General features: G+C 44.6%; 2 protein-coding genes across 2 annotated transcripts in view; one reads left to right on the forward strand and one right to left on the reverse strand.

The window, feature by feature from the left end:
- The window catches only part of LOC128300727 (ankyrin repeat domain-containing protein SOWAHC), a 98380-nt gene that overhangs the window by 65176 nt on the left and 8380 nt on the right, over positions 1–24824 (reverse strand). Inside the window, exons 3-4 of the mRNA XM_053036898.1 lie at positions 16969–17001; positions 16780–16884 (exon numbers count right to left, since the gene is read on the reverse strand). Coding sequence (XP_052892858.1) covers positions 16780–16884; positions 16969–17001 — 138 coding nt within the window. The remainder of the gene's footprint in view (positions 1–16779; positions 16885–16968; positions 17002–24824) is intronic.
- LOC128300729 (uncharacterized) lies at positions 12560–14172 on the forward strand. Its single transcript, XM_053036899.1, has 4 exons — positions 12560–12697; positions 13096–13343; positions 13480–13897; positions 13969–14172. Exons 1-4 carry the CDS (start codon positions 12619–12621, stop codon positions 14037–14039), a joined length of 816 nt encoding a protein of 271 aa, XP_052892859.1. The 5' UTR covers positions 12560–12618; the 3' UTR covers positions 14040–14172.

Raw genomic sequence — 24824 nt, forward strand, 5'->3', positions numbered from 1 at the left:
CGATGGTGATGCTAATGGTGAATGAAAGCTGCCCTCGGGCGCTAGAGCCATAGAGCCTAGGACATTTTCGTGGCTAATAATGATTTATTACGATGCAGATATTTTTACTGTTCACTTATTGTGCTACATCGTCATTTAATCCGTTTAAAAAAAAAATAACATTCGATATTCTCGAAAAAACCAAGACTTCATCATTTAAATGTTTTAAAATAATCCTTCAGTATGAAAATATTGTTCCCATACCCAGCCGTGCCATATGCCACGGTGACTCCCATTTTCCATAAGGGTTTATGCTTTGCTAAAAATACCATTCGCGCGAAAGTACGATGGGCCAATCAGCGTTCCCGGTTGTACCAGGATGTTAGCAATTTTATGACAAAACAAACATCATGTCATACCTAGTCAAAAGTCGCGCTAGCGGAAAGCTGATGAACGAAGACATTTTCGTAACGAATTGGCACTTACACGCATGTATCCATACACCTTGTTTAATGCGATGTCACGGCAAAGTGACAACATGCAGTTCGTGTGGAACGGTTTTTGCTGCCGCAATGAATGATTCCGCGGAAAATGTCGGTGTGAGAGATCGAGACAGACACTCCCCGAAAAAAAAAAGTTGAACATAGAACATAAACATGCATCTTATTAAATGCATTAAATCACAGCGACTAATGCGGACGGTGTAACTCAACCTGCTGCAGCTGCAAAAAACTGCATCCTGTTCCCTATACAGCGCTCTAAATCGAATACGAATCTTTCGATTTGATGCACATACCCCGGTTTTCTTTCCCGATTCATACTTACACCGAAATTTCGAGCACACACCATGGTTGTAAATATGTTTACGCTTGTTTTTGGCTATACGGCTAGTTTGTCACGAGGTGTATAATTTATCGATTCTTCACCAAGCTGCTGCTGCAGCACCCGGCTCACCCCACAGAGCACCGAGAGTGGTTTTGTGGCCCGGGGTTTCGTGTGCTTGCCCGCGTAGTGTCCGCGTTTGGCATCCCGGCCCCCGGTAGGTAGCATAGGAGTTCATCATGTTTAACGTCGTGTTAGACCGAATGTAAATTGTAAGCCCGGGTGTTTACACAGGGCAGCATTATAACAAGCGGCCAAAGTGCGCACCACTATCCCGGAGGCACCGAGAGGTGCGTTCGCGCCCCCTCGTGGTGAGAATGTTTTCAATTAGAACGACAAGAAAGCTGATGCACTGATAGCAATTAGTAGGAATTTTCTTGTAACCACAAGGTTCGGGCAGCGCGTTATTATTTCGCTTAAATTAGAGAGCATGCTAAAAATATGCCATACCGTTGTTTAACGTCATTTTGGACTTCAAATTAAATGCCGTAGCTGGATTGGGCAACGGTAGCGTCGGGTACTTAAGCGCCGCCCAGCAATGGGTTCAAGCAACTTGGATCGCTATCGCAACAAACCCTGAGAAATAAATTATTCGTGTGGCAATACAATAACTGTGGTCGAAAATAGACATTGAATGTGGTAACGTTATGGATCTAGACGAAAAGCTGATAAAGCCCGCTTCAAATGTTAACCTAACTTCCATTGCTGTGTCTTCGAACAGATTCTTTATTTATGCATTTTCCCACAACACAAAACGGGGCTGACTTTTCACAAATATCGTCAAAAAAAGCCAGAAATAACAGGACTAGGTATCCTGAAGTTCAAGAAGAAGATATACCGTGCGTTACTGATTCGGCTGACCAGCCACTGCGTGTCTAAGCTCAACTATTAATTATTTAATATAAAAAAACGTTTCAAAACCAACTCCAAGAACTCATTAGGCACGAAATCTTCCGTTAATAACAATATAATAAATAAAGAAACGATAGCACGACCAAGACCAAAGTGGCGTGTGGGAAAGTGACTGAGCAACATTGTAACGTTAACACCATAGAAAGGACCCAAAAAGCAACTCGCTTTCAGACAAAATAATAACCTGCGCACGATACATCTGCCAAAGGTGCGTTTTCGCCTCCATTCAATAGAGCGATAAACAAAGCAATCATTCAGAGTGCTGGACACGAAAAGCGGGCCAAAAACTGGTCAAATCTGACAACTTTCAACACTTCACAACACAGGCTGTCTGCGCACCAAATCGATCGGCTACTAGTAAGCACATATCCCGATGAGCAGCACAAAAAGTTAGTCAATTAGTGCTAATTTCGGTAGCGTTAAGCACCATTAAAGCCAAGCCTTTGCTGCCCAGCCCTTACCCGGGGAACGGGCGGACGAATGGCGTAACACTGCAGTCGAAACGGACAACCTCGAGCAAACAACGAACAGGACCCCGCGTTCGAAAACCTTCCGGGTGCAACATTTTGTGCAGCTAAATTGATAATTTACATTTCGATTCGTTTCCAAACGCAGGAGTTCGTTTTGGTCGGACTTTTTTTTTGTTTCGCACTGACTCTCCCGAAAGCCCTTAAAAGTCCCTTCAACCCTCCTGTAAGTCCTAACCGGTCCCCGGTTGGGTTACTTTCCGTTATTCGTACTTCGTTCGGGCCCTTCGGCCTTTTTTCCCGAAAGCTCGTTATCTTGTGTCTGCAAGTGCACTGCTTTGGGTGTGCATACCACACTCTAATAATAATGCCCGGAGTCTGGTGCATTTCAGCTTTAAAGCTAAAGATAATGGATGAACAATTGTACGGGCGCAATCTTTGTCTTGGGCCGCACGTCCATCCCCACACACTTGCGTGTGCCCGCTAATGCCGTGCAGTTGGTCCACCATCCCGTGCAAGGTGTTTGTTAACAAGAACCTTCACCACGCCGACGGCACGATGAGAGGTTGAACCAAGAAAGCAGTGCTTAAACCCTTCAATGGGCGAGGAAAATATTGATCTTCAAAAAGGTGTTGGAAAATGCATTCATAGTAAGCATAGTAACACAGAAACATAAAATAACAACACTTCCAATTCAGCTTCGATTATTGAAGGGTTATCCGTTGGGGGCCAACAACGGTATGAATATGTGTAAACAGGACAACTCTCATAATCTCAACCCGTTCTCTCCGAGGGCATTTTATATTGGAAACACATTTTTCACCAACGCACGCAGCAGTGCAGGGCAGCACCACGGCGGCCCTCGGTGGGCAGGGCAGTACCGGACAAGTTGGTAGACTTAATTAAAGAAAATCGATTTAGGACTTGTAATTGTTTGTATTTCAATTTGAAGGATATATATCTCTCGCTCCACGTTACATGTGTTATTTATTTGCCGATACCACTCTTTTATTTGGCTGCCGATGGCCGGGAGAGATCCATCCAGCGCTGTCCAAACGCCCAACGATCGACCCGGGATTGTTTGCCGTCCGAAGATGCATTGGGTCAAGTCTGATGCAGTCCGGTTGTGCACATAATTATTTTCATACTTTTTCATACTCGCCCCGAACGCGACGTTGAACCACGCAACCGCACACGGTGGCCGGCTGCCAGAAATGTGTAGTAGTAGCAGCAGCCACCTAACTGTGTTCAACGATGCCCCGAAGGACTTGTTTCCAATCATAACTGCCGTCAACTCGATGCAGCATCGATGCAACCGGGTGGGGGACCAGTGCGCGTATGTGGCCCTCATGCAATCATGCGTGCCCATTTAGCAACTAGTTGTTCCGCACACGTCCTCCCGTGTGTTCGATGACAAACAGTGCCAAAGGAAAGGTGTCGGGCGGGGTGGAAGAAAGTCTTCGTGAACAAAAAATAACAAAAAAACAGATAATTTACCGAGTTTTGCTTTGACTGTCTGAAAATCAATTTCATCGGTAGTTAGCTGCCACTTAAAACATGGCTACCGGGAATTGATAAATATGTAAATAATAAATACTTCCTGCTTTCGCCAGGGACCGACGAATTCTTGCGATGATACACGGTTGAACGAAATAAGCTTATATTGTTTTAAAAATTTTTAAAAAAGGACTTAAAGCTCCTTTCAAAATTAGCGACTTTTATAAAAGTTTTTAATCGTTAAGTAAAATGTCAGTAAACTGTCTTCAAAGTAGCTAAATTAAATAGACCCATAAACAAATTTGCAAATCTCAACGTTGAGCATACTTGCGAACAGCCAATTCCATCGATCTGCCCTATTAGTAGCAGCTTAAACAGTAGCAATAGTCCTTTGACATCTCATTTATTATCTGCACGAACGTCTCGAAGCCTCACAGAAGCACTTTAACCCGCGATTTGATCACGGACGCGTGATGGAAACCCAAGACGACGTTATGGCAATAAATAATGCTCAAATTATCTAATAAACCCAACTCTCACAGCTTCTCACCAACATATCGTACACATTACGCTGTTGGACCACCGCTGCGGCCTCAAACAACTTCTCAGCTTTTCCACGGCAGTTCGAGGTTGCTGAAGATGACTTAGGCGTTGCCAGTTCCGTTCTCGCAAAGAGGGCTGCACTTGACTAGTCTAAAACGCATAAACAATCTCTAAGATAGAAGTACGAAAAAAGAAAACAAAGATAGTCAAACGGAGAGCAAGATTTAAGAAAAATGTTCAACCACGTCAACCAAACGACAGGCCTTGGACAGTACAGAAAGCAGGCCGAAGGCGCTTGAAACTGCGAGAAAATATGTGGAAAAAAATGGAAAACAAAACTATGAATAATAGGTTCTACAATAGTAGCGGCAGGAACAACCAGGCAGCAGGGCAAAGTAGAAAGCAAGTATATGCAAAAGGGATGGGCAAGAACAATTCAATGGATAGACGGCATGCACACGGCCATCAAGAACCCAGAAATGTGGGAGGGAAAATGTTGGAATAAAAAAACCCCAGCCAAACCACCACCAAAACGAGAACGCGAACGCAATATTTTACTTCAAACAGCGCATAAATCATTTCGCTGCTGGTGCGTCTTCGCTACGGTGGAGAGAAACCCTCTGCTTTGCGCAGTATATCTTGCGGCCAGCGTGTCTCATCTGTTCTAATTTCTGTCTGTCTATTTATTTTTCTTTCAATTCCTCATTAACCACGACGAGAAAGACGTGGTAGTGGGTTCACGCGACCTGATACTTAACGATCGGTCATAGGTTGCGCGGTTTTATGTCTTATTTGTTGTACCAACGCTGAATAGAGACTTTGAGCGTGAAGGTCGTGGGTACGTTGAGTATATTGTTGCATGCAGATTTCCCTCTAATAATCAAATGATTATGCACAGCAAAAAGCGTTCATCAGGATAAAATGTTCTTTCGAAGGTATAAATATATTTGCATTCGGCATACGTTCCATTTCCCGCTGTACAACAACAGCCAATGGACAGCATCACATTAAATCATTAACAGGCGTATCAGGGTAGCCTTTGGACCGTGACCTCCTCCTCTTATCCGCAGCATCCGTTTTAGCAGTGGCTTCAGGAACGGTGCATTGAGCTGCAGTCGAAATTCGTACATACCTGCACGAACAGCCAGTTGCCATTGCAATAATCATCGATCACTCGGGCTGCAGCAATGAAGACCCTGCAGCAGTTCGTATTGTTCCGTGCGGTTCTCGTACCGCTCTGCGGCTTATTGCGGTGCGAAACGCGCGCCCGCGAACCCGGTCCTTGCAAAACGGTTCCGGTTTTTGTTCTGGCCAATACGGCAGCATTTAAATTTATTATCCGCAATTTACTTCGATTACGAGTACGACCAACCTTTTAATTCGATGCGATCTTTTTCAATTTCGGAAATTTTCGGTAATCGTTACCGGTGGGGCCAGACGTGGCGGAGGGGCAAAACAGTAGAGTCCTTTTTCGAGGCCTTATGCACAAAGATTCGCCCGTAAAGCCAAACCGGCACGCACTCAGCCTCGATTGCGTAAACCGTAAACGAACGCCGGAGAACCCGACCATAAACTTTTCCACCAACACTGACCACACAACCGAATCGGGGAAATTTATTAATTTATCAATGACTGTTTCCGTAAACATGGGGCGTTCAACATGCGAACCGGGGTACCATTCCATTCAAAATGCAGCACAGCACCGTACGATGTACGAAGTGTGGTCTGCAAAACTGGGCACCACACCGTATGCTGCCGGGCGCCCGTACCGTTTGTGGTGAGGCAAACCTTCTCACTTGCGCCATGGAGCTTCCGCGATGCTGATTTCCATTCATTCTTTTCGTACGGGGCCCGTTTTGCGTGGCTAGTACAAGTGACGACGATGCACACTGCCCAATTGGCAGGCAATTCAAACGCACAACCATCGCACAACTATTGTATGTGGGTTTGAGGTGGTCCAATCGTTTGACAAAGGCACAGTTAGTGGAAATTTAAGTCTTTGAAGCGTACGTTTAGTATTGAAATATTTAATATTTAAATAAATTTAAGTATAGTTCCGTAAAAAACCGATTAGATTAGAAAATAAATTAATATACAATAGAATAAAATAAACATAAATAATAAATAACAAATTTCTCACTGGAGAAAGTTTGATGAATAAATTGCGGATATGTAAATATTCCAATATTTTTATTAACTTCTAGAAAAAATTATTCCAAAATTTTATCTCCAAGCATCATTGTCACATTATGCAAACAATCATACATGGTTGCGTTTCTAATGGTGGTTCTAATTGCTGCAAGCAAGAAGTAATGAATTCGGAAACAGACTGTTGTGGTCAAACTTTTGAGAATTCAGGAACGATGCAAGGACATGCCGGGACATACACCAACAATCTCGAATTACGACAGTAAACGCAGTGGTTTTCATGCTATACGTCGTAGTATGTTGCATCGGCACTTAAGATAAGACCGAGATTTAAATGAGGTGCTCAACACAATTCGAAAAATGAATAAACAAATTGTCAGAATAAAACTAAAGTGTCCCATACTGAATGTTATTAAATATCCTTCCGAAAATTGGGTTCATTAAATTATTTAATTTTATAATTTTCGCTGCAGGATTTTTAAAACAGTTTAACTATTTAGAATATTGACGTTTGTCTCTTACTCCTATTTGATACGAATGCAGCTTCCGACGACATCAGGTTTATGCCATTACTCGTAGACGATTCTTTTCTATTGGGCATGCTTTAGATAGGAGAAACTTCTTGACAAGTTATGGTTATTACGTGCGTGGTGAATATTAGGGAGTATTTACACGTACATAAATCCATGCAAAATGAGATTCTTCGTTCCATATCTCACTGGTTGCAGGATCATATTTCACTACCCAAGTGTTGTTTGGTGCATTTTTGCTTTTAATTTATATAATATTATATATTTATATAATTTATAATTTTATTCCCGATTCCAACGACTTCTATAAATCTTCTATCTATTGCATTTATGGAAACGTAACAGAGATTTATAAACAGTCAACTGTTTCGTATAAAATCGTTTCATTTCGTACAAAATAATCTTGCAACGGACGGTCTTGCTTTTAAAACAAACAACAAAAAAAGCCAAATCTCGTCTGATTGTTCTCCACTTTCTTGGGTATTTTTTTTATCTTCTACAGCGCTCCATACCTTTGCCCAATTATGTCCAGTGTCATCTTAATCATTGTCGCGCGCATGACGGCTTGATGGACTGTCGGACTTCCATTGTTTTAGAGGCGAAGCTTGTTTAAAGTGCAGCAGATGGCGCCAAGCAATCAACATCCACAGGTTTCCTTCATGCGGTGTTGTCATTTTCTATGCCGGCCCGATTCGTCCACCGTCTTCTTGCCCAACTGCACCGACTACCGAGCGAGCGTGTGTTGCTGCGAGGCTCCAGCTCCGGACCACCTTTGACGCCAGGTCACATAACTCGACGTCGTTAGTGTCGTTTAACCTCCGCCGCAACGAAGAAACAGAACGACGCGCAAAACGGATAATCTTACGCTTTACTTTTCCATCAAACTCTGGGCCCAATCTTGTCAGGGCACTCGGCAAATTTCGTTTCGTGCTACGTTGACGCTGCAGGCTGAAAAAATGTCATCCAAATGCTACATGTCCTCATGGCGGTTGAACTGGTTTGATTTATTTCGTTTGCTTCGTATGACTTTTTGTTCTGGTTCCGGGGGTTGGGGAGAGGATTTTTTTTACCTACGCAACATGTCAACCATTACCAACCGGAGCATACTATTGCCAGGAGGTCTTATGAGCAGGACAATTTATGTCGGATCGACTCGAAATGAATTCGATGCCGAGTACGGGTGTGTGAATGTGTAGGAGACTGTATAAGATGCATGCAATCGATCGATCGATGTTGGGGCAGTGGTCCCACGGAAAAGGCCACAAAAGAGGCCATTTAAGCCGAAATCTTTTGTTCGTTGCAACATTCTGCACCACCTCCGAAAACTGTCGACGTTTGCGTCGTCCCGGGCCTGCCGCTTACTTAAGGAAGGAAAGACCCCTACCCGGCCGCCGCATCGGTGGTGGAGAAAAATGACTTTTCCACAAGATTGGTTGGAAGCTGTCACACGTCTGACACCCTAATATCTATTAACATGTTTACGGCGTGGCCGAAAAACTAATTCATTACCTTAGTGCTTCCGATACCAATTTTTGGTGGTACAATGTTTCTGGGATTGGGCCGAACCGAACCGAACACAACGACAAAGTGCTCTTTTTATAGACCAGTCCGTTTGGCTGCGGCTCGAACGATATTTGTCGCATGTTGTAGAAGATGTAGCGCTGCTACGAAAGCCCATGTTTCAATTTTTCTCTGGGCTGGAAGAAACCGGAAGCTGAAGTTGACCAATTTATTTGTATTGCGCTGCTCATACAAATATAAATTGTGCAACATCTATTCCGAGCTGGACACGTGTAGGACAGCAGAAATAATGCTCTATTTATATACTTTTACATACTTTTGTTTAGTTGTACCTCATAACCAATTAAAATAATTTTTCTTAATGTGGATTGAATTTTACACTAATTGTACCAACATTTCCAAAGACAATGCTGCAAATTTATCACTTTCACAATTAATTTCCTTTTACGGTTGGTTAATTATTGCAATAATTCATGATAAAATCATAAAAACCAATCCGTACACAGATCCGTGTCGTGCACTGAGCAGAATAAATTTAAAAATACACCGCACGTGGTCTTTAATATGGCAAAATTTCACTTTTACCACTTGGTGGAAGACATCACGGCGCACGGCAAGGATTACACTTTTTCCATAAAAACCTGTTTAGCAAAACGGAAAAATCTGTCCTCCTAATGAACACACTACGCGATGTTTACCAACGACACACCACTTCCGAGAACGAACTTCAGCCTTGCCGTACGTCGTCGGGGGATGAGCGAAAAACATTAAACCATACAGAAGACATTTAATAATTTTTGATAATATTAAACATAGCTGGTAATAAACATTTATGTACGGACATAACTGCGCGCTTGCTGCTCCATTCTCGATACCTCGCAAGTGTTTTACCCCCCTGACGGCTTTTCCCAGTGACGACGCGCCCGGTCGTTAGCAGGACGACTTTAGCGTAACTGGGCCAATCACATGGACGGTGCCGGAGCGGTGGAAAGCAATTCGGAAAGAAGCTGGCTGAAAAGATGAATATGAATTTTAATGTACTCATCATAAGCGCCAGCGTCTTCGTACGAATAAGCCTGCGCCTGCTTAATGATCGTAAGCACATTGTGTTCGGTGTGACGTCTACCTCACCGGATCATGTTCCACGCATCGGGGGCATTCGGTGGTATCAGCAGTAATAGCAGCATAGCACAACAACAAAGCCTCTTTCTTGTTCTGGCTTTCTTCCGTCCTCCGCGAACCCAAGCAAACCCGACGACAGCGTCTATTTGTTGTACAAGTGATATGGCAAAACATATGACCCAACGTGTAGGTACGTGGATATTAAAAATGTGCTGTCGTCCCACTTACACACACTCGTCCGCCCAAAAACGGCCGCAAGGCGGACGTACGTTTCACCCGGGGGTTCCAGGGGGGGGGCGGGTGTGAGAGACAGACGGAAGGATGGATGACACAACACGGCAGACACGCGGCACTAGGCGCGCCCGGAGGGCCCCGGCGAGATGGTGCAGTTTCTGCGAAAGGAAAATTTTAATAAGCGCCACTCGTATATTATAAATACCGAGAAATAACCATATTAACATGACATTCCTCTCGTATGCTAATGTTATGCTTTATAGATGATGCACTCTGTGTCGTACCACTTACTTTTGCGCCATACTGCCAAGGTATGTATTTCAAATACCAATTTCGGTGCCAAGCAGCAAGCAGCGAGCGGCTTCTGAGTTTCTAAGCGCGCCACGAAATGGGATTTCAAGCCCATACGGAGTTACACGTCGTCGACTCGGTTACAGATTTGTTCTTTTGTTTGGCGCAACCAACTCACACCACGCAACCGACGATCTTACTTCCCCCGAGAGCGCTACGCGGGGTTGCAAACGAAGGAAAGCAACGTGTAAATCGGCTGACTGAGAGGCTGTGGTCCATTTTTCATACCTCTCAAGTGGTGGACATGCCGAAATGCGGTGAAAAACTTGAAGGACTGTTTTCGATGCCAAGATCTGTTGCTGTGCCGTTCGCCTCCTGTTGAACCTTACACTTCACTTAAGTGGAAGATGTAACGTTCTACACACCACTTCGGCCAGTTAGGACGCTTTTTTGTTTTGCTGTCCTCAAACCTTTTTTTCCCCTTCTCCGCAATACGGTGACACATGATGCTGTTTTAGAATTCAGGCGCCTTAAGGATGTGAATGCAACACTAGACAAACATGGTTGGTGCCGTTTTGAGCAGCAAAGCAGCTCATCTAGGGGGTTTTTTCCTCGCTTTTAAGCAGAAGTGTCAGTTTACAAGAGGTATCGATTTCAATGGGTCATAAATATGGACAGCTTTAAAAAAGGGATATATTTGCATTGCTAGTGAGAAGTTGACCAATCAGTACTTTGTACAAATAAATATGAAAGTGTCTTGAAACAAATAGAAAATATCATTAAAGGAACAAAAAATACTTAAAACAACACAGTTTTTAATTCAAAAACAACAATGATCATGCCATTCAAAAATAGATGTTAATCAAGAGGTTAATTTTTGGCCGTTACGAATAATCACCACATCTCAAATAGAAGAATACATGAAACATAAACACAATACTATGTAAAGTTCTGTAAATAGAAACATTACCCTCTTTTTTAAGTAATTAACATGTAACTAGCCCTACACTTGCCCTTTTCTGCTAGAGACTGCTCATCTCGGGCAAGTGTAGCCCGAGATTCCGAGAAAATCATCTTCAAACTACAAGTGACACGCTCGTACGATTCATTCCCATAAATAAGTCTTTCGGGTGCTGGTTAGCTCGGGCCAAGCAACCATCGCACAGTTCAAGTGCTCACGACACGTTGTTCGGTTTGGGTTCTCGTTAAACAGATTTTTCTCTAGCTTCCCAGCAAGGCAAGGACGAACGCGCAACATAACGACTGCGACTTCTAGGAATGAACGATCGGCACCGATCTTCACCGACTTAAGTGGTCCATTTCGGTAATGCGTCTAGCTAGAGAAAATTGAGCGCTAAGGGATTGTGCAACATGTTTGTAAACAGATGCTTCCTTCTGTTTTGTCCTGCGCCGAGTTGCCCGGACGGCCAAGAACTGCACTGGGATAATGATGATCCTGACGACAATGACAGGGGACGCAACTGCACATGGCCTTTTATGAAGATGATCGAGTTATGAGCATGAAAAGCGAACGATTGTTGTGTTCCTCAAGAGATGTTTACACATGTACGAAAGGGTCCGATTTTTTGACGAAAATTCTTCTCAATTTAATGTTTTAAAACTGTTATTATTCTATATCCTTTAAATTACTAGCCACACTTTGATCCACGCACCAGCCTGAACCGAGATTTACTGTCCCCGCACATCCGCACACCTAGCGAACTTTGCACAATCGCGACAAAAGGGGTGTCGGAGCTTATTTATGGTTGCATTTAAACATGTCACAGCAGCATATGGGTGCGCTTACACTTTAAATTAAGTTCGTGCGGTATAATACAAACTAAATTAAACAAAATGTGGGTGTAAATCCCCTTAAGTGCGCCATCTCCAGCTGTTACCCTTTTTGTGTTTTACCGCGCCACCTATTAGGCGAGGCGCAGGAGCGACCCGGGGGTAGCGGTGTAGTGTGTTGCGGTGGAAGATACTTTATGATCTTGGACGGATTCCGGTACCGGGTACCCCCAACATCATGCCATTTCGCTTAATTGCTCGAGGGTGCCTTAAATTCACACGCATCTCCCACACACGTGCGTTTGGTACAAAAGTTCCACATACACACGCCGCACCGAAGTGGTGTGGCCGATGTTAATGTGTTCCAGCGTCACTGCTGGTCGCTCGCAAGATGCGTAAGAGCGTGTGAAGTTCGGGCTTTAACGGTACCATATTGATAAGATTCCTGTGCCTGCGGGACTTCTAGCGGAGAACATCAACTCTGTATCAGCTCAAAGATGCAGGCTTATCACCAAGCATTGGCAATCGGCAATCGTTTCATAACATTGGCTTCACACGGCCTCACTATCATCTATGGTCACTGGATGGTCGGGCGTGTTGTTGATTTCCGTCCCAACTACATCCGAACTGCTAGTTTGTGCGGTGATTTCCTCCGGAGCACAGGCATTTGATTTGATGTCCGCAACGCAGTGAACGGCAAAATGAGCAAATTGTTGAAATTGGGGTTTCTTGGTGGAGGCAAAATGGCACAAGCCATGGCGAACGGATTTATTTCCGCTGGTGAGCAATAGTTGTCCAAAGTGTGTTGTCCAACTGTGTTGTCCAAGTATATTGCTTTATCAAACGTAACCCAAATCACGGCACCGTTTTGCACCGTCTCGTGTGACCCACTATCAATTGTGTAAACAAAACTGTTTCGCAAACAATAATAAGCGAGATCAACTTCAGCTCTTGCATGAAGGGTATTATGAGTTTCAAGGATTCCTTGATGTTTGATAAATGTGGTCTATTCATGGTTAGAAGCTCAGTATTCTGAAGTTGGAAGGAATTGGTGCCTAAATATATCAACCTCCAACCAACCAACCTCATTATAAAGTTAAATAGCACAATGCTCTTATTCCAAGGAAATACTGAAATAAAACTTAATTAAAACTTCCAAAATTCCAAACTTGTTGCAGGACTCACACGAGGGGACAGCATGACGGCAAGCTTCCATCCCTCGGACCATGCCAACATCGATGCGTTCAAAGCATTCGGTGCCAAAACGTACGTCGAAAACCTCCCGGTGGTGAGCGGTTCCGAGATCATCTTCATTTCCGTCAAGCCCACGGTCGTCTCGAGCGTCCTGGAGGCCGTCCGGTCCGCTAGCGCCGGTAAACTATTCATATCGATCGCAATGGGCGTAACGTTGCGCGAGCTAGAAAATGTGTGATTATTTACCCTTTTTGTGCCTGCATGATAAGCCAACCTCCCCCCTCAAAATCAATCGAATCGATCGCTGATAACGTGGGATCTTTTCGGGTCCCTTCTTGTTGTTTTGTATGATTCCCCCTGCACATTAGTCGCTTGAGTCTACGGCTCGCGTAATACGAGTAATGCCAAACACGCCCGCTCTGGTCCGGGCCGGTGCCTCCGTGTACGTCCGTGGAACGGCCGCCACCGATGACGACTGCAAGGTGACGCAGGCACTCTTCCAAGCCGTGGGCACATGCGAGGAAGTCCCGGAAAGCATGATGGATCCCATCACGGCCCTGTCCGGCAGCGGTCCGGCCTATGTGTTCGTGATGATTGAAGCGCTGGCGGACGGTGCGGTGCGGATGGGACTGCCGCGGGATCTTGCTTACCGGTTGGCCTCACAGACGGTGCTCGGTTCCGGCAAGCTGGTGCGCGAAACTGGACGTCACCCGGGACAGCTGAAGGATGACGTTACGAGCCCGGCCGGTTCGACGGCGGCTGGCCTTTCCCATCTGGAGCAGAGCGGTAATGGAATAAATGCCGAAACAACCGTTGTTGTAATGATCGTGCCTAATGCGTTTTGTCTCTCATTCCAGCCTTTCGACACGCTGTCAGCGGTGCCGTCGAATCGGCCACTGTTCGATGCCGTGAAATTTCCAGCAAGTGACAACAGCCGCATCAATCATGTACCGTGTTATATCCTTTACTCCCGGATTTGCGCTATCAGCCGGGTGAGGAACCGTAAAGTGATCCTTTAAATACTTACTTAGTAGTTACGTTTGTGTACATTAAAAGCAATCGCACCCGCAATAGCGTCAATCATCGTTGGCTTCTCCTTCGGTTGACGGGTTCGGCAAATAGATCCGAATGTAACACGCCGTGTACGTACTAATTTCCACGCTCGCCGTTCGCTCTAAACCTTGAGTGTCATCGCTCAAAACGCTCGCACGGGCCCGCAAAGCTGACAGGGAATACTTTTATGTTCGTACTAATAATTTGCCTAAGAATGCATTATCCACCGAAAAGCGCACGCACACGTCAACAGTGGCGGTAAGGGGTTCGGTTTCTAAACGGGGTGTTTGCAGCTCGTATTCACCTTTCCTGCCGCACACACTCACACCAAAATTATTCATCATTACAACTTCGGGCACTCATCATCCCCAACACCCTTTTTTCCATAACTCATCCGTTCATACGGCGTCGTCTGTCGTCGTGAGGGTGGAGGGCGCTAATAATGCATCACTGATGTTTGTTTTAAAAATATGTCCCCTTCTAAAGAAGAGTATCTTTGGCAGCTACAAAAGCAGTAGCGACCGTTTTCTGACGCGATCGTTACGGGTAGAGATCGTTGTAAGCGGAATGATAAATTTGCTTTCCCCTTTCTCGTACCCAAATTAGAGTATTTTTATTCCGTTTGTCACATAGTGGAACGCCGATCACCGTCGCTCCGAGGTTCGGAGCTAAACAGCGCTCTTGTGCTTGCGTCCTAAATGCCTTCTCATAGCCATATCGTGAAATTACAAGTGGGGAGACATGTTTGGACGCAAAAGGTATGCGAGTTCCTAAATTACGGAAGTGTCCACGGAGTGGCACTGTGTGGCAGCATTAATTCAACCGCCCTATCGTTACAAACGTCACTCAACACCGATAGCGCACTTCTTGAAGACTTCAAGAAGGAAGAACCGGCCATACACTATAACGACCGAAATGAGCCAAAGAACCGCTACTGTTGCGGAGGACGTGAGACACGCACGGTTAATTTACGATACGGATACGGTATGGGAAACGGTTTTCCGTTGCGCCCTCAGCCCCGAAAACCAAAGCTGTTAACCATTTCTCTCGGCAGCTTGTCTCCGCCTATTGCAGTTGACAAACCAATCGAAAGGAAAGCCGGGAATGCGCGATTCACATGCGTTTGGTCTGTGTTTTTGTTTTACTTGCTCGGCGTTCCCGGCGTTATTCGTGATGCTCGTGGAAGATATTTACGGCCCAATTTGTGTGACATTGACGACGTGCGGTGTCGGTGGGAAAAAGAGTTAACGTCAACCAATGTTCATCAAATGCTTATTCCTTGCGGAGTACTTTCATTGTGCGCAGGCACAAACACACACACTGCGTGAAAATCGTGTCGATGGTAATAATTATGGCGTAATGGCAAATTTTGCTTTTGAGATTATTTTGCTCAACTTTCATCAACATAAAATCGTTCATTTTGAAGGTACTCAAGGCTGAAATAAAATTCAAAAGTAATATAAACAATCTTAGTATAAATAAACATTTTAAAATGCTTGCCACTAACAGTAAAGCAGATAATGAAGTTGATAATTCCTAAAAACGAATTGTCAAAGATCATGAGTTCTAAATGTTTGTCAGAATTCCAGAAATTGGAAAGGATTCTAAATCCAACTTTGTCTCCCCAACTGAAAATCCTTGTTGATAATAGGAAAGATAAATGATATCAAGCTGAAAACGACTGGAAACAATAGTATTTGCCGTTTTGAAATATTTAAAATTCTACTGCAAACAAACACCCTCCCCCCGCTATAAACCAGCCATAAAAGTGATAAATTATCCCTTCGCTTTAATCCCTTCGTACGCTGTTCGGACGCACCCGTGGAATTACGTGTGATCCGAATAAATATACTCGCTTTGGGATGTATTTTTCATTGTTGTGTCAACAGTGTGATCGCTTTACGTCAAGAGCAATTGATCAAGCGAGAACAGCCCATCAATGTCAGTGCACCGGGTACGATAGGTACGGGGGAAAAAAAGGGCTGCGAATGGAAATGTTCTTCAGCTTGAATGATTCAGCGCCGCGAATGATTTTTACGAACCCCAACCCGATGGTTACGGTTATGCGCATGTCGAAGGAGAAAGTAATGCACCAAAAATAGGTAATTTTTGAAAGAACAAAATATGGCCTTTTGTATGGCCTAGAATTGGCTGAAATGTTTGCTTTGTTTTGCTTAAATTATTGCACCATAAAATTGCACTGCCATGGGTGAAAAACTGGTCGCCATCGCAAAGTGCAATCTGCAAAACAATAAACGCTTTAACTTGGCTGCTAATTGCTTAATTAACTGTACTACTATATCATTTCCATTCGATAAAATTAAAATGCTTGTGACAAATTTAATTGGGTACGGTTCGTTGAATCATTTACGCCCAAATACGCGCGGGGTGCTATCGATTTAATGCACTTCCGGTACCCATCGGATCGAATCAGCCGATATCGCGGATGACACCGGGCCCAATGGACGCGCAAAACCCTCCGCTGGTAGCAACTCCCATTCTTTTATGTCACACAGGTAATGGACAATTGAAATTGATTGGTATAGACCTAAACAAGGTGTAGCTGGGTGATGGGCTGGTACCCATTACCCTGAGTTATGTGCACATGCACTTACCTGCAGTTTAACCAAATTGGGATGCTCGGTGGACAATTTCGCCAGCAGCTGATAGTCCGACTTTGCAGCAGCTATTAACCATTCTTTTGCATTTGGATGTTGCATCTATGGGGCACAACCGAAGGGAAATTGTATTTAGATCATTGCACATCGGATCTCCACCTGGGAGGGATACGGTGTGGCACTTACCAAGTTGTCAGCATTGAGCGTTTCCTCGGTGTTCTGGAAAAAAGGAAAACAAATAAAAACCCCGTAAGATCATTACTACACACATCGCGAACAAGTTGCTTCAAGGTAGACATTCTTGACGAGTGGAAATTATCATACATAAATCAAAGAAAAGGAGTGAAACAAAAAAAAAAAACAAGCACACTTCGACGCAAACAGATTTACAGCGGAAAATTAATACAACCATCGAACAAAACTGTTGCGATAAGTTCGACCAAAAACAAAACCGAAGCAGACACAAAACGCATAAAAGCAAAGGGTAATATGTGCGCGCACAGCTCTTCACCGCTCTCGCAAAGAGAGATCATTTCATTTGCATACACGTCGACAAATTGTAAATCAATTGCAGGACGTTCAGCCGAACCGAACATCGCTCTCTGGTAGGGGTTGTTTTTCTTTTTTGGCGCGTTCGTGCGTTTACACGAAATGGCAGCAATAACCATAAAAAGTTGAATATTATTAGCCCGCTCGGGCTACAAACGGCACGGGGGGATGCATTCCAGAGATCCGGTGTAAGAAAAACCCGCACATCGGCTTCGAATTATCACCGACACCGTCTGTCAACGCACCACCCGATGGGGTCCGTGGACCGTTGATTGTAGCACATGTAAAGCCATTAAGATATTGGTCCGTTTGATTGTTTGTTTGCTTGCACTTTGAGCCGAGGTATTCGGTTTAGTATTTCTCCATTTAATTATGCTTAGAATCCGCAAGGTGTTTGGTGCTTTTAAAGTGATTAGTAATAACAATTAATTGTAATGTATAAATAAACAAATAAACAGCTCTTTTGGGAAAATTAAAAAAAAAGGAATTTGTTTGTTTCAATATTTTATTTACTTTGAAAATATTTCCCATCAGTTATGCTAAAATTTTTCGAATAGACATAAAGCATGTTAACATCGACAAAACTGTGCGCAAATGAAGACTTCAGCAAACTTTATACATGCATGTTACCTTTCGAACGTATAGCAACGGAACGACATGTTTCTATTACAAAACGATACATCCAACAAATGGCAACTATCATCACGGACACCAACATTCCACCAACATCGTTCCCGACCACAGCATCCAACCGATACCTTTCAATAGACATCGCAAAACAGAAAAATGTACCCTATTGATGGTGTACCATGTTCACCGTACGATAGTGTTTAACTTTCAAACGATACATCGATGTACGGTTAGAAACTTCCGAATATCGTTCATTACAATCATAGTAAAAGTTTTTGGCCCCGAAAAGGACACCAGCGGTATGCGCAAACCCCGAGAAGAGCGAGACAGACCATACTGTGCTGCCTGCATAGTGGGAATGTTCGGATGCCGCCGTCTTTTGCTGCGTTCTTCTTTTTTCCGAGGGCCTCCCATACACACCTGACGGACTCGTCAAACTCACCCGTCCATCGTTTGATGTTGTACGGCGTATATGGCATGCGCAACGATTTTCATCATCCACCCCGGCCAGCAGCCGGCACACACCTAGGTGGTGGGCCGACCTAGGTGTATCTCCACCTTCAGATGACGATCCTGCGCTGCGCTACGTACCACCGTACCGTACGCCAAAGATGAATGTTACCGAAATGTTGCGAAGGTGTGGAAATTGTACGCCAGTTCATTAGACAAAGGTATCCACAATGTAATTCCTTTTCATGATGGGGCGCAGCACCCCGTCACCCGACACCAACCTCTCTGCCTTGCTTTTTGTGCAGCCACGGAGAGATTACGGCCACTGCTGTCGTTTCGTCGTCGACAACTATACTGTGTCCGGGTGGAACCGTCCTTCAGCCGAACCCCGTCGTGTGCTTGGCAATATGACCGCGGGGACTAATGAAGAGCATGTTCGGGTGAATGACTACAGTTCCCCTACCATCATCATCACCATTGGCCATTCGCCCACCCGAGGTTCCTTACGGTGCTGTCGAGCACATTGAGTGCTTTTCGAGGTACGTCATACTCGAACCATATACGCAGCACGCTAGCGATCAAAAGTTGCCAACATTGTTTTCTAAAATATTTCATAACATTTCATTTAGTTCAGATTTTTCTTGCAATAACGAACCATCCTTAAAGAGAGTTCATAATTAAGAGATGTACTTACAACACGTCTTTATCAACTAATTTAAGTACAGGTAGTCCCCTAGATGCGCTATTATAGCGGACTGCTATAAACCGGAAAAAATCCGCGTAACTCGAATTTCCGCTTCAGTCGAATCCTGGTGAAATATCGTTTATATCTCAAAGTCTCAGAGTCGACTTTCTTCTCGGCATTTAATGTATACAGAGAATCAGGCGATTTTTAAAAAAAATACATTAAAATAAGTTTAAAACAAATGCTCTATGTAACATAAGAGGTATTTTCGACCAATTTTCCACAGTTTTGCTTAAATTTTGTGCTATAAACTAGCTCATCTGTCAAATATCCAAAAACCGCGTATCTCCAAATCCGCGTATAAGAGGAACCGCGTATCTCGGGGACTGCCTGTATCAAAATAAGTTAAAAACAATTGTTTTATGTGACACAGAATAGTATTTTTGAATAATTTTTCACTTTTTTGCTTAGATTTTGTGCTATAAACTAGCTCAGCTGTCAAATTTCCAAAAACCGCGTATCTCCGAATCCGCGTATAAGAGGAACCGCGTATCTCGGGGACTGCCTGTATCAAAATAAGTTAAAAACAAATGTTTTATATGACACAGAATAGTATTTTCGAATAATTTTCCACTTTTTTGCTTAAATGTTGTGCTATAAACTAGCTCAGCTGTCAAATTTCCAAAAACCGCGTATCTTCGAATCCGCGTATCTCGGGCACTGCCTGTAATTCTAAGTTCTAACAATATTTTATAGCACCTTGCCGGCACACATAGCAGAGTTCATCCAGAGAGCAGAACAAATTTTATCACTACTAGGTAACTCCCATCTTGGCAAATGGATCCTAGGCCTTCCGTACCCCAACCATTCAAACGGCGCAATGTGTACGCACTGCAAAAGACGGTACCACCGTACGAGGGATGTAAACTGTGATGGACCGGCGGATAGAGTAGAGCTTCAATTTTCTTCTTCACCGTTTTGTAGGCACAAACTGGATGTTAGCAAATATTTCATCAAAATGTAGTCTGTTTTTTTGGGTAAAAGCGACAAACAACCTCCAACCACGGGTAGTGTCTGCGTGCATCGGCATACGCAGCATACGGCGGTATGTGTTATTCTACGCAAAAGGGGTAAGTAAACCCCATTTTCGCCTGGAACAGCATACACACGGTACCGTTCCCTTGTACTGAAGTTGCCTTTGCATATCCGGCACTCCTGGGAGAAGGTGGATGAATATATTCGGGCTAGATAATCAACCACTGTTGCCCATCGTAGCCCATGTGCACAGGTTAGACGAATCCTTTCGCCAACGCCCGGGCCAAACGGATCATCCCTTACGCTACGCGAATTGGCTACCAATCAGGGCAGGCATCACACGCATATAGCTCCAGAGCGTGTTAGTCCCATGTTTATTTGGCTAGTTTCTTTTGTTGCTTTGTATCTACAACCAATCTGCTCCGAACGGCCGACGCATCGTCAACCGGGCAAAAGATCGGGGGGTTTGTGCATTTTCCCGTATCGTATTCGGGCTTTTCAATCCGGCCCGAAGAAGTGCGTTGATTAAGTCAACGAGGGTTAATTTGCATACATCGAATATTGAGCCTGGATAACGGGTTGCACCCACCGACCTGCCCCACACCACGTGCACTATCTGTCAAATTTAATACACATCTGTTCCAGGGGGGTGGAGGACTACTCCACCTTTCCATTTACATAATCTATGCAAATGCCAAGGAAACTCGTTAATTGTCTACGGCATCATTCCGATATCCTGGGTGTTGTTGGGGCAACGTAGAAAGTTTCGAGATAACAGCACAGATTGTAGAACGATTGCCAGAAGCAAGAATTTTTGCAAAAGAATCATCTACTGCCGTATCTCATCCAGCAGTTCATTAGAGGATCCTTGCTCAGCCAGGCTAACGATCGATATGTAAGATTCGCGTCAAATCTTTCGCGCCTGTTATCTCCGGACTGGCGAATTCGGCCACCGGGGAAGGAGCCTGGGAGTCTGGGGGAGTGCGGAGCGATGGACAGCACACCCGACAACGTACTTACGCGCTCGTCTATCTATAAATTATCCTACATGTGCAAAAAATGTAAATTTTACCCAACATGCGTGAATAAAAACATGGCGTACTAATTACACACATTGCATTTAAATTATGGCGTCCGCGTGGAAACGAAAATTAATTTTCGCGGAATATAAATTAACTGCAGTTAGCATTCGAGCCCCGTGTGTATAACGATGTGCCCTGGTCCCGGCCACACACACACGGACGGCACGCTAAACCTCCCCCTGGTGGGGGGGAGGGCGCGCACTTTTGCGACGCAACTGGGCAACTACTCTACTCGTCTTGCTTCAAAATATACCAAAAACCCCGGCCCCGGTCGCCACACGGTGGCGATGATGACGATTCGGTGCATTAACGGCACTGGCGAGGACGCGAAAAACAGTGCAAGAGAATGGGGGTTTTCATTTGACGATTGTCTGGCCCTGGCCACACTTCCCTGTCCGCTTGACACCAGATTTACCACACACATACCGGGCAACTACAATTACAACGGTCAAAACGCACGCACGCATACCAGCGTGAACCGAAAAGCTTAACAATCCATGAAACCATCCAGCAGGAGGAGGATGAGTTAAATGATCTTTAACTGATTGCGGTTAATTAACCGCTAAACATTTGTGCGCAATAATGATAGCCACTCTAAAAACATGGAACTCAAAAACAAAGTAAAAAAAAACAAACCCCGCGCAAGTAAAATATAAATGTACCACCGTTTCGTTTGCGTTTAAATAGCAACCTCCTTCGACCAACGGTGTTGTTTGCTAATGAAAGATCACGATCACACAAGCAGCTCAAAACAACCCCTAATACTGTGAAAGTAGTCAGTTAATGATAAGACAGAAACGCGCAAAGTGTAATTTCTTTCATCAATCATTTTCTTACGCTTCAAATGTTCTAATTTCAGTTGCAGATATAGATAACTTCATCGTAGAAAATAAATCTTCATCTTCTCTTCGATATGCATGACTGCAAATGCTGCATATGCTGGAGTCATGGGAATTTTCGTGAAATTTTCCCAAAAATAATGATCTATTTGCTTTTGATAAACAAACAAACGAACTCCCTTGTAAAGTGGCAACGCTTTGGGTCTTTATTATCCGGAAGCAATAGGCACGATCCGGCCACAACCGCTAATTGAAGGCGCAAGGTCCTGCGGTACTTGACAAACCGGTCCACCACATCACGCAGCACGCACGCAACCAAACCACAAAAGCACAAGTGAGCGCTTCCGGAAGTGCCCTTTTTGGCATCCACAACGGGACGTTTTCCCCTTGTGGCGATAAGTGTGCCAAATTGTGTGCCGCCATCAATTAATTTATTTCAATTTTTGGACACTGCACCACCGGACCCCAGGTATGGGAAAGAAACAGCAGCGCTCATCTCTCTGCTGTTCATTATTTGCTACCAGCAGCAAATGGTAAATGGTAAACTCATTATCAACCACTCGAGCCGGTACGCGATACCCGGGCTAGTTGAGGGTAGTACACTACCTACCGAAATATCCTTGTTTTCCGGTTGACTGCAAGCGATAGAATAAGCGCAACACTCAAGTGGCTCTTTCGGGATATGCGGCATGTGCCGCAACTGATGGGATGGGAGATCAGAACAAGCAAACAAAAAACACTGCAACCATCATGCCCGGGGGCCCGTTAGCTGTTTTGCATTTTATTTAAAATCATAATGATAATAAACAGCACTATTAAGTGCATCGCACTGGCATGATGATGCCTGCCTCCGTTCGTCTGAATATTCTCATCGTTAAGAACAGCGGTAACAGTAGCACGGCTTGATCTCGCCTTGTTCTGCTGCCATCGAAACGCCTGGGAGCGTGTGCTGGGTGTTGCGCGCATCACCGGTAGAAGTCGGCACTTGAACTTTTGGCACAATAGTTTATCCACAAGGACTTTCCGCTCCGCCCCGGGTTTGATCCGTACCCGAAACCCACCGAAAATGCGATGCGTGCGTGAATTGAGTTCAATCACGGAACGGTTCGCTGGATTCGAATCACCATGTAGCAGGGGGACGGGGTTCAGTTATTTCAACCGTTTCCGGCATCGGCGATGGAGTCCGTGCCACTTTTGGCTTGTTTCCGGTTTCGAATGTCTCCCGGCACCGAACAAGAGCCAGCGGTGCACAAAACGGTGAAAAGGAGTTTTTTTGGGAGGCCCCCTTAACCACATTGCCGTACTTCGGAAATACATTTCCCTCCCAGTCCCCAGTCCCTTTTGCCAAAAGTTGTACAACTCTCCTTTGTCAGCTTTACCACGAGAAAACGTTCGTTCGGGGTTTTCCGCCAGGGTTCCCAGAAGGAGCCTTGTCCCATTACGCTACTTATAGCTAGTTTTTCCACGCAACTTTCGTCCGCATAGCTAGCCGGGCCGCCGTGTACGCTACGGCAAAAACTGCACGTCGTCTCCCCAGTTGGCACTAAACACTCGCCTACCTTTGCTGCCGTTTGCTGTGCTGTATGTGCCCGCTGCAATTTGCATATATAGTTGACGGTATTAAACTTATTTGCTGCAAACATACCTCCCCGCATGCAAACACACAAGAGAGATCGTGTAGGATCGGTACCACCGTCACCGGACTCGTCTTTTCCCCACTGGGCAATCCTCCGTACGACACCAACCGTTCTCCAATGTCTCGCTCGGTAGACACACATGCAGGCAGGAGCGTTAATATTGTCACTGTTGCAAAAAGGATGTCCTAAAATAACCTCCGCCTTGCGACACTGGCAGACACGTGGTGGACCCGACCGGAGGTGGTTTATTTGGGAAACGGAGGATTCCGTTTTGTCAAGTGTCGTGTTCGAGTTGGGAAGAGAGAAACCATTGCATCCTGTGTGTTCGGTGCTACATTTTATAATCGTCGTTCATAACGAGAAACATCAGATAGTAAGCCGATTTGTGTGCGGGGACAAGGCTATTGTTTTTCAACCCAAACAACCCACCCACCCCCACTTTCGTGGGGAGTCAGGAAATGCTTTGCGGGAGAGCTAACGGACCGGCAAGCACACAAATAGAGCAACATGTCCCGAAAGGAACGTGTAGCGCTTTAAGAATCCGGAATCCGGGACTTGCTTGCGACGTGCTGATTTGTTCTATTAAATGCCCAACTATTGGTGACAACTTTTCGTACGATTAAGAATAGTCTGATTTTAAAGCTGTGAACTCGCTTCGGTATGTCTATTCCTTCCAATAGCGCTGATCAATGTCTAATGATGCTGGAATCTTCACATTCCTTTAAAATTTTCCGAAATTTCCTTACTAATCCTATCTTAATTTAATGTCTGAAGTTGTATTGCTGAACTCTTCATGTATACGTATACATTAAAACCGCTCAAATCCCAAGAATTCCATCAAAAACAATGCTACAATAGGCGAAACGTTTCGCTCTAATGGGCACAGCACGGACAAGGCCTTTACGGATGAAGTTTGATGGATATTGTAACGCACACGAAAGACAAATATTTGTAGGTTTTAAATAGATCTCAAACATGGATCACTGACAGGACGGGAGAGCTGCTGGCGGCGTCGGCCGCGCACAAAACAAATCTAAAGTGGATAATTTTTCATCAAAAACCCCAGAAAACGATACCCCGCCCGTATGGCCCAACATCACCCAGCTATAAACGCGGGTGGCCCGCTCTCGTGTGA

Source organism: Anopheles moucheti, chromosome 3 (assembly GCF_943734755.1).
Source record: "Anopheles moucheti chromosome 3, idAnoMoucSN_F20_07, whole genome shotgun sequence".
NCBI classification, from domain to species: Eukaryota; Metazoa; Arthropoda; class Insecta; order Diptera; family Culicidae; genus Anopheles; species Anopheles moucheti.

Coding starts and splice junctions, on each gene's coding strand:
- LOC128300729 (XM_053036899.1), top strand. CDS start 12,619: ATGAGCAAATTGTTGAAATTGGGGTTTCTTGGTGGAGGCAAAATGGCA. Junction 12,698..13,095: donor GAACGGATTTATTTCCGCTG/GTGAGCAATAGT, acceptor AACTTGTTGCAG/GACTCACACGAGGGGACAGC. Junction 13,344..13,479: donor CGTTGCGCGAGCTAGAAAAT/GTGTGATTATTT, acceptor CCTGCACATTAG/TCGCTTGAGTCTACGGCTCG.